Source organism: Ursus arctos, unplaced genomic scaffold (assembly GCF_023065955.2).
Source record: "Ursus arctos isolate Adak ecotype North America unplaced genomic scaffold, UrsArc2.0 scaffold_1, whole genome shotgun sequence".
Taxonomy (NCBI): domain Eukaryota; kingdom Metazoa; phylum Chordata; class Mammalia; order Carnivora; family Ursidae; genus Ursus; species Ursus arctos.
This window is the reverse complement of record NW_026622763.1, coordinates 101,065,036-101,078,177: the sequence shown is the minus strand read 5'-3', so window position 1 is coordinate 101,078,177 and position 13,142 is coordinate 101,065,036. Positions and strand designations below refer to the sequence as shown.

The 13,142-nt window shown below is 43.3% G+C and overlaps 1 protein-coding gene across 3 annotated transcripts in view; it reads right to left on the bottom strand.

Moving 5' to 3' along the window:
• Nucleotides 1–13,142, bottom strand: part of ARMC9 (armadillo repeat containing 9) — a 146,794-nt gene that overhangs the window by 116,248 nt on the left and 17,404 nt on the right. For all 3 annotated transcript variants that reach the window (XM_026491715.4, XM_048214328.2, XM_057305543.1), the window contains exons 6-7: nt 8,328–8,420; nt 6,614–6,638 (exon numbers count right to left, since the gene is read on the bottom strand). In XM_026491715.4, coding sequence (XP_026347500.2) covers nt 6,614–6,638; nt 8,328–8,420 — 118 coding nt within the window. The remainder of the gene's footprint in view (nt 1–6,613; nt 6,639–8,327; nt 8,421–13,142) is intronic.

Sequence of the window (13,142 nt, the reverse complement as noted above, 5' to 3'; positions counted from 1 at the left end):
GGAGTATCATGCCTACTTTCAGAATATTTTGCTATCACAACGAACTTGACATGACTCGTGTTTCACACTTTGCTGCTATTTCTCAACATGTTTAATTATAAAGTGCTTTTGTAACCACTGATTTTCAATTTTTTGTCTCTGGTAGTTCAACCGAACCATCACTGGTTTTCCTCACACAATCTATTCCCTTGACTGAGCTCCATGCAATTTCTTTTAGTTGTTTTCTCTATGTACAAGAAACAAACTCAGTGTTTCTACAATCACCTCAAGAACTGGATGAGCCAAACCTGCGTCTTTTTCTGTTCTTGCCCCGTGAGGCTGTCTGGGGGACGATAAGTGTCTGCAGGACAGTTCTTCATTTTAAGTAAAGGTTAGGCTACTTGACTAATGCTGAGAAAGCTAGAATCCAGAATTAGGTAAGGTGCCGGGTGCTCACTCTGCCAGCTTGATAAAGCACAAACCACCCCACTGGGCCTTAGAACAGGCAGCCTTGGAAGGTGCTAGGGCTCTTGTCTTGGACTCCCCACCGGGGGCAGCACTTGATGGCCAAGCCACCCAGGACACAGCTGGAATAGCAAATCTTCATCAACGTCAATTTTGCCCTATCCTACTTTCCCCCCTTCCAGAAAGCTAAGTTTGGATAGAAGGAAATGACGCTGCCCCCAGACCCAAGTTAACTCCCTCTTGTCCCAATCCAGGTACTGTGTAATACTTGAAGTCATCGTTTTAGAACACATTTCATCTATACAGGGAGAGATTTAAAATAATAAAGACCTGGGCTCAAGTCCCTACTCTACCACTTTCTTGCTGGATATCTTGGGCAAGATACTTCACTTCTCTAATACTCATTTTTTTTCTACTTTATTTTTTAGAGAGAGAGAGAGGATGCGCACACACGTGTGTGTGCAAGGAGGAGGCGGGGCAGAGGGAGAAAGAGAATCCTAAGCAGGCTCCATGCCCAACACGGAGCCCAACAGGGGGCTCTACCTCATGACCTTGAGACCATGACCTGAGCCGAAATCAACCGACTGAGCCACCCAGGCGCCCCAGATTCTCATGTCTTAACCTATGAAATGGGGATGGTGATAATGACCTTGAAGAGTTACTGTGAGATTGTACAGCACACAGTATACAGTCGATAATACTGTAATAACACTGCGTGGTGACAGATGGGGATCACACTTACCCAGGCGAGCACTGAGTGTTGTACACCTGAAACTAATGTAACACTGTACGTCAACTACCATTTTAAAAAAAGCACACATACAAAACCAAGTCATTGTGAGGATTAAATGAACAGATACATCCAAGCGCCTAGCTCACCGATGGCCCATAGGAGGTAGTCAATAAGTGGCCGCTCTTACTACTATCTCCTCAATGGGAAGGGCCAAAGATTTTCTGAATGTATTTCTATGCAAGAAGAGAACTTGAGAAAAACAGAGGTTACACTGTAAAACAGCAAGACGCAAAGTCTGAAATACATTAGAAGCATCCAAAAATAAAGACGATCAAGCCTCACTTGCAGAGACTCTGATTTTGTGGGTGCGGGCTGGGGGCTGAGAAACTATAGTGTTGACAAAGTCCCCAGGTGGCTCTGACACACACCGCAAGTTCAAGAACGGCTGTCCCAACTCATCCATTCCTCTTAGTGTTCTAAACAGCCGAGAAGATCGTGCACAAACTGTATTTCAAAAACTTGGTTTCATGATTATGTGTAGAAGTAAAATATCTTAACTATTAAAACCCCAAATGTCACATAATAATGAACCCATATTATTATTGTTTAGCACCCTTCTAATCTCAGTACTGAAAGAGAACTTCAAAAACTCTTCTGGCATGAACTTACATCCAGTATTGAATCTTTGGAGAACATCTTTGGAAACCATTTACCAAGTTTTTACTTAAATATTATTAGGGAAGAAGTCACTATCATCTTCCTATGCTAAATATTATTAAAGCTTTTTATATGTACAAAATTCTCAATTACATAAACTAGAACTTCTGACGATGAAAATTCTATAGAATGGTTCAAAATTGCATTTCATCGCAGTGACTATTAGCATCTGTATGAACTTTCTCAACGTGCACCAAGTGGCAGATGATGAATGAAGTACCAAAACCCATTAACCGGGGCAAATGACCTCACAAATCATCAATGTAAAAGTCAATACAAATCATCAATATAAAAAAAGTAGTCCCTCTTGAAAGGGGACCGAGCAAAGGACCACTCCCCCTCGGAAACTCACTGTGCAATTAACTAAATGTAAGGGACTACCTGTGGCCCTTCTGCCTCAGGAACCCAGAATTGGAATTTATGACAATTTCAAAGTATGGTACACCTGAGGGAAGAGAGACCTAACCGCCAGCAGCCACAGGAAGTGGGCAGTTGGGCTGAAATATCTGTGACCAGTTCAAATACACCGTTTAGCAGAACAGCCTACTGTAAGAGACATCACCTTAGCTGGCTACAAACAGGACCTGACCATTTCTGGAAGCGATTGGGGTCACAACTCCAAGATCTCAACTTTATTTCTGAGGAGTAAAAAGAACTTTGACTCTTTTTTCTGTCTCAAAAATTTTATGAGACAAGAACAACTGAGCCAAGATCCCTTGCCGTGCAAGAACTCAACTGCTAGTGGAGAGGTCTTATTACAAATTCCATGTTATATTAATGAAACTGTTTTAGTCATGCCAGCGACATTTACTGAGACTCTTCATATTTCAAAACTACCGACATAATTTGTGCTAAAATCAAAAGAACTACATCCCAAGTTTTAAACAAAGAGATATATACAACTAAAAGAATGTGGGTTAAGGTCACAAAAAGTTTCCCGACCATTCCAGCATGCATTGAAACAGAAACAAAAGTGATGAAGATCTCCCCGTGGCCAAACCTCAAGCTTTCGCCTAACATTTCCACTTTAAGTACATTGCTTTTTTTTTAAAGAGTAGATGAGATTTAATTTTAGAAATCCCTCTGTTGCTCAAAACAAAACGATACATTTTAAAATATGGAACTATTTTTCCAACATCTAAAAATCTAAAATCAATCACTCTAACTTTACAATACGATACACTCTCTCTTCTTTGTATTCGGATATTAATCGGTTCTTGGCTATTTTGCTAATCTACACGTACTGGAAGAAGAAAGTTATGATGTATAACTATGAATATAGGTAATCATTTAAAAAATACCATTTAGGGCTCTACACTCTAGAAAAATGATCAGTTGCTCATTTTCCGAAGGGGTCAAATCAATTAATGCCGAAAATGCCAAAAGATACTATTTCTACACCCTTTTTTAGATGGCTAGGTAAAATAATAACACAATATGCTGTATTTCCAACCTGAATTTTTCTTCTAAACTCCATATTAAAATATAATTCCTTCTGAGAGAATTTTCCACTCCAAGCACTTTTCTTGCCTTTTTCAAAAGCTTATGGAAATCTCAGCTTATCCATGAAACCTTCCTATCACGACACACAGAATAATGACTTGCCCAACCTTTCAATGTAAAAAACAACACCTAAGTCTAGAGTCAAATTAAATCAGGGGCAGTCTGGGCTTTGTGATCACTGCAGCCCTAAGTGTGGGAGGAGGGGACAAAGTGCGGACAACCGGCTGTCATGACACTGGGCCGGCCCGAGCCCCCGGTACCAGTGCCCTGCGGCGCTAATCTCTGGTCTCCATGGCAATACTGCATTGCAGGGCTTATTCAGCCACAGACACACGCTGGGCCTGCCAGTCTCAACGCCACAGACATTCTGCTTGGCTTCCTCAGAAAACTCAATTAAAATCAAACCTAAAGAAGGCTCAAACACCCTGGTCTCCTTGCTGAAATCCAAAGGAAAGATCTGTAGAAAAACACAGGCTCTTCCCCTCCCAGATTTTGCACCTCCCCTCCCAGATTTATTTAATCTGTAAAATTGGGCCACTTCTCAGAGACATGACTGCTTCCTGGCAGAGAGCTAACCTCCAAAGCCGCTGGGTATGTTGGGGTGACAAGGGCTGGCTGAGACGCAGGAATCAGGGAGGTTTCCCACCACTTTCCCTCCTTCAGTACCTAGGAGTTCAAAGACCGAATCTGAACAGGGACCAAACAGAATCAGTCAAGAACTAAGGCGATTTTCTGAAACTCAAAGGATTGCAGGTGGGGTAGTGGTTTTAAAACGACTGCCCTGTCTTTGACACTCCTTCCTATCAAGAGATGGAATGTCATTCTCCTTCCTTTGAATGTAGGTTGGCCTTAGGAATTGTTGCTAATGAAGAGAATGTAGCAGAAATGACACTGAGTTATTTGAGAAGCTGGTTTAGAAAAGGTGACATAGCTTCCACTGGCTCTGTCTGGGGACATTCGCCCTTGGAACCCAGCCACCACGCCGCGAGGAAGCCCAGGCAACAGAGGTGTCCCAGTCTAGGGCTTCTGCACCGGCCACCAGACTTACGCAGGTGGGTGAGGAAGCCTTGAAGATGGCTCCGCCAGGCTCCCTCTGCACCCACGAGCCACCGAGGGAGAACTGCCCGAGCACAGGATTCCCAGACCGCGCGAGATGACAAGAATATAAATGGACACTGTTGTTTTATGCCACCAAGCCTGAGATGGTGCACTACATTGGAACAGAAATAGAAATAGTGGGGCAAAGGCGCACTTCCAGGAGTTGCAAGGCAGGACCCAAATGCCCAGAGCAATTTCTGAATTCCCACTGTTCTGGGGGCACCTGGGTGGCTCAGTCGGTTAAGCGTCGACTCTTGGTTTCAGCTCAGGTCCTGGGACTGAGCCCCATGTTGGGTTCTGTGCTCACCGCAGGGTCTGCTCGAGGACTGGAAAGGGTATATGATGTGTTTCACACTTTTGGTAAGTTCTGGTGGCATAATCCTCAGTCCCTCTCCCTCTGCCCTCCCCCCCCGCCGCTCATGCTCTCTCTCTGTCTCTTTCTAAAAATGGATAAATAAGTCATTAAAAAAAAAGAATTCCCACTGTTCTTAATATGAGAAAACTGGCGCGGGACCCACCCCAGCCAAGGCTCGGGAACTGTACTAACTCAGGGAGAACACCTGAGGAGCTGAAGAAATCGGATCGGACTCATCCTGGGGCATAACTACACTGGGGGCACAGCAGCCTCCGTGAGCTACAAGGCTACAGCCTGGTGACCCTTGGAGCAACCCGTGTTGACCCCGTAAGGCCACATCTGTGGTCCAGCTCTTCTGTGTTCCGGCACAGCCCGATGCTCCTCCATGAAGGATGGGTGGGGCCTGTCCCTCTGAGCTAAGGCGGGGGTAGGTCAGAGCCATTCACACGCGCAGAAGCGCCGGGCTGGGCAGACGCAAGGCTGCACGTGGCGGCAACAGCCATTCAGACCTCCCGCATCTGAAGCGACTACCTCCCTCCTTGGGCGTCTAAAGCTCGTCTGTCCACTCCCTGGAGAGCAAAGAGCTAAATAATTTACTAACGCTTCCTTTCTTTACAAAACTTTAACTCTCTAAAACAAAAACAAAAACAAAAGAAATATGGAGAAACAAGGGCAGAAGTTCTGAGATGGTCTCTAACTAACCTGCCGCGGGAAGGGCAAATGTGCGATTTCACGTGGTAAAACTCCACCTGCTGGGGACTGAGGATTATGCCACCAGAACTCACCGCAGGCGTGAAACACTTCATACACCCTTTCCAACATTTCAGCGGTTTCCTAATGGAGCATCGAAGCCAAAACTCAGGCAAAAAGCCACAATTGTGGCCACTGATTTCATTTGTTTTGTTGTTGTTCTTTTTTTTTTTTTTATAAACCCTTGTGTCGAGAGCTGACTGGTCACTGACTTCATATTAACTCAAGTTTCTCTCACCTTACCGAAAAATGAACAGTTTTGGTAAAAAATGGCTAATAATGGAAAACCATCATTTTATTCTAAAAACTTAATGTTGGAATTCCCACTTGGGATGCAAAAAATGGAAATGCTTCTAAAATGGGTGCTCCATATTGCTACGGAAATAAGACCCCCCCCAGACTAGTTCAAGGTAAAAGTGAAAGATACTAAAATGATCCCCCCGCCCTGGGCTGCACTGTCTTCTGGCTGTGCTGCTGCTGTTACGTCCCTTTGGGACAGGGCCTGGATTCCCTTCATCTCTCCACATCTGGGTTACCTGTACCGCCAGCCCTCCTGCAGAGGGAGCCTCAAGGAGCCACAGATAAACTCAACTGCAAAGCACTTCATAAATATTTACACTTTTTTTAATTAAAAAAAAAATATTTAGACTTTTAAAGCCCTTGTTCACGAGGTGCACGAACTTTCTCCATCTCTGTGCCTATCTCACTACTCAAAAGTGAGTCAAAACTTTTGACTTGGCAAAACTGTTCTTTAAAAAATGTTAATCTTAGGGGTGCCTGGGTGGCTCAGTTGGTTAAACGACTGACTCTTGGTTTCAGCTCAGGTCGTGATCTTAGTGTCATGAGATCGAGCCCCGCATTGGGCTCTGTGCTTAGCGTGGAATCTGCTTGGGATTCTCTCTCCCTTGCCTTCTGCCCCTCCCCCCTGCTTGCTTGCACGCTCTCTCTCTTTCCCCTCTAAAATAAATAAATAAATCTTTAAAAAAATAAAAAATGTTAATCCAGATGATTACCTTTGTTACTTTGTCCGTTCTCCTTCTGGGATGAGAAAGAAAGTTGAGGAAAATAGGCACTGAGGATAAAGTCCTCAGGGTCTCTCACATTGTGTGGCCAATCTGAGAAAGAGCCTTAGCAAGATGCAAGAGAGAATTCTCAGGACAGTAAAGGCCGCTTCTTAATGTAGCTATAAGGAGCTGAGACAGCTACTGACTTCTCAGCACTCACCCTCAAGTGAATCCTGTTCTCTCCGGCTCAATTACTGCTGCGTGCGTGCAAGTCACGCTGTTTCAACAGCCCCCGAAGCAGCCTCCTTGCCCCCTTCCAAAGACCTTTCCCACTGGTACCAAACATTCTGCTAACAATGCAAACTGAACTCATACCCTTCAACTCTGTCACTTCAATTTTAAAGCTATACCCTAAGGAAATTGATATTGGGATGACAACAGCAGGACGCAGTGGCTAAGATCACAGACTCTGGAGCCAGACTGCCTGCGTTTAAATCTCAGCTCCGACACAGCGGGCCACATGACTAAGGTGAAGTACTTAACTGGTTTGCTTTGGGTTTTCTTAATTTTGGTAACAGCTTTACTGAGATATAATTCACATATAACTCATTCATTTCAAGTGTACATTTCATTGGATTTCAGTATATTCATAGAGTTGTGCAACCATCACTACAATCAATTCTAGAACATTCTTATCACTCCAAAAAAGAAATCCTGTACCCATTAGGAGTCATCCCCATTTTCCCTACCCTCCCTGTTCCTAGGGAGCCACTAACCTACTGTCTCTACTGATTTGACCCTTCTGGACCTTCCATACAAATGGAATCATATAATGGAAATCCTGTCATGTCTGGCTTCTTTCACTCAGCATGATGTTTTCAAAGTTAATCCACATCGTAGCACATGTCAGGACTTCATCCCTTTACGTGACCGAGTAATATTCCATTATATGGGTACGCTGCACCTTACCCACCCATTCATCCCTTGATGGACATATGGGTTGTTTTTGCTTTTTGGCTGTTTTGAATAATGCTGCTATGAACATTCGTGTACAAGTTGTCATGTGGAAATACGTTTTCAGTTCCCTCGGGTATATAGCTAGGAGAGGAACTGCTGGGTCATATATTAACTCTACGTTTAAACTTTTGAGGAAACAACCTGTTTTTGAAGAGTATTTAACGATATGGGGAAACGCTCTCTTCATTTGATAAAAATATTTAAAAATACACACATGTACAGGTATCTAGGTTTATTTAAACATTACATACTTTTGGGTGTATTTATGCATACAAATGCATTTCTATGCTTTCCAAATTTTCTATGAGGAATATGGTCAATTTTATAATCAGGAATAAAAAGGAGTGATTTTTTAAAATGTAAATATGAGCATGGTATTCTCCTACTTAAAATGCTTCAAAGGCTCCTCTTGACTTACAAGACCTCACACAAACCTTCGTGCCCTGGTCCTGCCTAGTCTCTGACTTGCTCTCTATTCTTCTGTTCCAGCAATACTGAATTCCCAAAGATACTGTCTCAGTCCTTTTGCATGAGCTGTTCCCTCTACCTGGAATTCTCTTCATGGGCCTCGACACACTCTCCCATGAACGCTTCATTCACCTCGCAGATATGAAAGCAACACGCACAGTTACCCCATCTAGGAGGCAGCCTACGCCAGGTGCCACTCCAGCACCACAGGTGGTCTCCATCTGCTTCGAAAGGATACGTATAAGGTTAAAAGCTTTGGCGTGTTACTGGCTTTAAAAATTAAGGCCAGAAACTTTTCCAACTTCAACTTTAATTCTGGAGTCCAAGAATCCTGAAATTAAAAAAAGAATAATAATAAAAGCCTTAGATCATTAAATGCCAACAGCACTGTCAAATTGTGGCCTTTGGTTTAAATAACCCCATCCAACACAGTTACTGAAATCAAAAGCAAGATGCCTTGCCTGTGGTGTGATGCTGTGAAAAATAGGTTTTTGGACATCTGACCAATTCGTTTATAAAAGATCAAAAACCCACAACAGGAGGAAAGAACGGAGTTCTTTCACAAACAAGGAAAAAGAACCCTGTACAGGATTTGAATATTTCATGTGATTTAAACACAAGCGTGACAAAGAAGCTTATTTGGTTGAATGCCAAACAGAACTGAGTATTGTTGAAGCACACAGGGTGCTGGCGGCCATACACATTTATCACTCAGCTCCTGAAAGTTTCCCAAAGAGAAAGACTTATTTCCATAAACCTCATCCAGGTAAGAAAAAAAAAAGAAGCTGTTATCTGCTTCAAATAACCCATCATGTCAAGAATTATTATATATTTTTAGTTTGATTTGTCCCTTAATAATAAATTACTTATTTCAAATAATGCTCATTGAGAAGGAAAAAATAATGACTTAAGTAGTGAAAGAAAAAGTGTGACAAGCAATTATCTTTCTCAGGACAATTTTCCTTATAGTCTTTATATAAAAATATCTACCACCCAAACCAAGAAGTTCCACAAAAAAGCAGCAAGATCTCTACAAATTCCTACCCACTTACCTTTTAGGCCCTGCCCCACCCCCTCATACCCCCATCCTTCCCTGCTTCCCCTCCCTACTCTGTGTCCTTATCCACGCCCCCACCCCACCCTTTCTACCCAGGGCATCATCTGGCTTTTTGAAAAAATAGTGTCTTATATTTTTTAAAAATTGTGTAATTCCCTGACATGGCATGATAGCTTTAGTTACAATGCGTGTATTATGGGTTGAATTGCGTCCCCTAAAAAGATATGCTGAAGTCCTAGCCTCCTCAGAATGTGAGGTCATTGGAACAGGGTTGCTGCAGATGTAATTAGTTAAGATGAGGTCATACTGGAGTAGGGTGGGCCCTTAATGCAACAGGACTGATGCCCTTCTAAGAAGGAAAATTTAGATACAGACAGAGAGAAAATGGGCCTGTAAAGACGGGGGATTGGAGTTATGCTGCCACAAGCCAAGGGACACCTGAGGCTACCAGAAGCCGGAAGAGGCAAGGAAGGATCCCTCTCTGGGGGCTTTGCAGGGAGCACGGCCCTGCCAACACCTTGATTTCAGACCTCTGGCCTCATGAACTGTGAGACAGAAAGTTTCTGTTGCTGAAGCCACCCGGTCTGTGGCCCTTTGTTACAGCAGCGCTGGGAGACTAACACAGCACGGTACCGCTCAAGGCCTCTGCGCTCAACCACACAGAAAAGAATTGCAGGGAAGGACTACGATGTTGGCCAACGTAAATGAAGACATCTTAAAAAACAAGCAAAACAAAATGCTTGGGACACACAGACTTCCAGTTAGATTGCTCTGTGGCTGATTACTATTTTGTACAACCAACAAGTATATATTTTCAATTTAACTGTTTACCTTCTGACGCTCTGCTAATGACAAGGATGAGATTGGGATAAAACCTCTCTGGGCAATGAATCCTTTTTTTTTTTTTTTTTCTTGACTGCTCTTATTTTTCTGTGCTTTAAGCTCTGAGAACAAGAACATTTCCCAAGCCTGCTCGGCACCTGACTGCCCCGCCCCCGCGGGATGGGGGACACTGGGTTGGTTCCTCTGTACTCGCTGCACGAGGTGGCTCACCCTCCTCACATCACAGTCTCTTCACTTGCAGAACGTAGGCTTTACACTAGCTGAGTGATCGTCTGACTTTCTTTCCAACAGCAAACCCTTCTGATCATTCAAAATCTTGCTCAGAATCCTAATATATAAAATGAATAAAAGCAGGGTATTCCTGTGGAGGGGAGGGGAGAGCTCCAGGCTTGACTCCCTTGGCCTACCCACTGCCTCCTCTCTCCCTTGCAGAGCCTACAGAATTCCTTCCACTTCTTTCCATTTTCACTAATTAAGCTTGCCTTGGTCCCTGGCACCTAAGCGCCCAAGAGTTTTTCTGGAAGTAATCAATTAGAGGAATACCTAAATATTTCTGCAAGGAGATGCTCACTGACAATTTGCTGAAAAGAGCTCATTACAATTTCTGCAGAGGAATTTCCTTTCCTGACACCTCAGCAGAAAAGATAACCTGAAAAAGCAATGAAAACAACTGGATAAATAAACCATCCTTTAAAATGCGTCCCCGAGTGGCAAGAGAGGAAACACAAAGGCCAAAAATGACGGTTTTCACTCTAAGGATATAACTCACAGTCTAGAAGATCTCACGCCTGAGTTCTAAGAGCGGTCATGGTACAGAAGACGGAAGACAACAGGATCCACTCATAGTAAACAATCTAAAAGGAGACCCTAGAGTAGAACTGGGATCCCGGAGCACCTGGGCGGCTCAGTCGGTTAAGTGTCTGCTTTCGGCTCCGGTCATGATTCCAGGGTCCTGGGATCGGGTCTGGCATTGGGCTCCCTGCTCAGGGGGGGGAGTCTGCTTCTCCCTCTACCCCTCCCCACTTTTCATGTATGTTTTCTCTCTCTCAAAAATAAATAAATACAATTCTTAAAAAACAAAAAACAAAAAACTGGGATCCCAAAGGGCTATACCATCAGGAAAAAGTCAAGGACAAAACAATCCACTGCCTAGAAGGCGACAGCAAGGAAATCTACCCATCTTGACCTTGACATTAGGTGGAAGAGAGGAAAAACCTCATTTGAAACTTCATAACCCAAACTAATCTCATTAAAGACTGTAGCCTAAACTGAAACTATCTATGTGGTTTCCAAAGGCTTGAGCAAAGAAATTTAATTTGAAACGATCCTGGGCTGGTAATGCCCTAGATGACTGAGAGATGCAAATGCAGATCTTCTCTGAAAGAACCAAACTCCACTCAGGCCTCAAAAAACCCCCACAAGTCCCAGGTAAAATAAACTCATTGTCAAAACTCAAAATAACTAATTTTTTTCAAAAAAGGTAGAAGGCACCGTGAGTGAGAACCAGCAGAAATTAAACGTAGCCGGATCAAATCTACAAAGGCTCCTGATGGTAAAATTAACAGATAAAAAATATAACACAAATGTATAATATGGTAAAGAAATAAAAAGAAAGGCTTGAAAATATGAGCAAAGAATAAGAGACTATAAAAAATAACCTAGTAAATTTGAATTAAAAAACAAAAAGAACTTCCATTAACAAAAGTTAGTAACTGAAATTACGAATTCAATGAAGAGATTAAAGAACAGATTAGACAGTTTGATGGGTGAACTTGGGAACTAGAAGACAGGTGTGAATATATCACCCAGAATACAGTCCCGACAGAGATCACGACAAGGAAAATACAAGATGTTAAGAGACATGGAGGGCACAACACTGTGAACATCCTTAACTCTACTGAACTGTACACTTCATAACGGCTGAGATGGTAAATCTTATTTTATGTGTATTTTGTCACAAATTTTTTAAATGAAAAAAAAAAAGGATAGAAGGAACAAGTCTAATGCAGATTTAATCAGATACGTAGTTAAATAGTAGATTTAATCAGATATCCAGAAAAAGGTAATAAAGAGAATGGGGGCGAGGCAATACACGAAGAGAAAAGAGAATTTTCCAGATCGTTGAAAGACACAAAACGTCACATCCAGGAAGCCCAACAAATCCCAAGTAAAAATAGAAATCTATCCCTAGACACGTCACAGTAAAATCACACAGCCTCAAAGGTCAGAGGAACAAGACAGATCACCTACATGGGAAGAACGATTAGAATGATGGCCGACCTCCAACAGCAACAATGGGTGCGAGGTGATAACATCACCTTTAATGTCATAAAAGAAAATAGCTGTCTGGGGCGCCTGGGTGGCACAGTGTGCGGAGCGTCTGACTCTTGTTTTTGGCTCAGGTCCTGATCTCAGGATTGTGAGATCCAGCCCGCATTGGGCTCTGAGCTCAGCACCGAGTTTGCTTGAGATTCTTTCTCTCTCCCTCTCCTCCTGCCCCTCCCCACACACATGCGCATGCTCTCTCTCTCTCAATAAGTAAATAAATCTTTAAAGAAAGAAAGAAAGAAAGAAAATAGCTGTAAACCTACCATTCTGGACCCTGCCTGAGAAATCAACAGAGACATTTCAGGCAGGTGAGGATGGAAAGAAGAGATCTCCAGCTAAAGGAGACTCTGAAGGGATGTCCGTGAGGCAGAGATGATTACAGATGGAAGGTCCTCGATGCAAGACAGAACAGCTAGCACAACCATGGGCGAATAGAAGGGTAAATCCGTACACACACAGCTTGCATAGAATAGTAAGAATCTGCAACACGGGGGTTGAAGCATGTAACTGAAACACAGGACGGTACCAGCACACGAGCTGGGAAGGGGTTGAGGGAGGTGAGCGCATCCTAGAGTCCTTGTAATGCTCTGGAAGAGGGGCAAGTATGAGCTTTAGATTTTATTACGTTTACATACTCAAGTATCTGTGATGGCCCCTGAAAGAACATATGCAGAAGGAAGTAAAAGGAAAAAAAATGGAATAAAATGACTCCCCATGAACAGTGAAGTCTGCGGACTTGACATGCCAAGCCAGAGCGGGCCAGCCTCCTGCTGCAGCCCGGGCTGGATGTCGCTGGCGGCCGCACCCCCCCCCCCCACCCGCCCC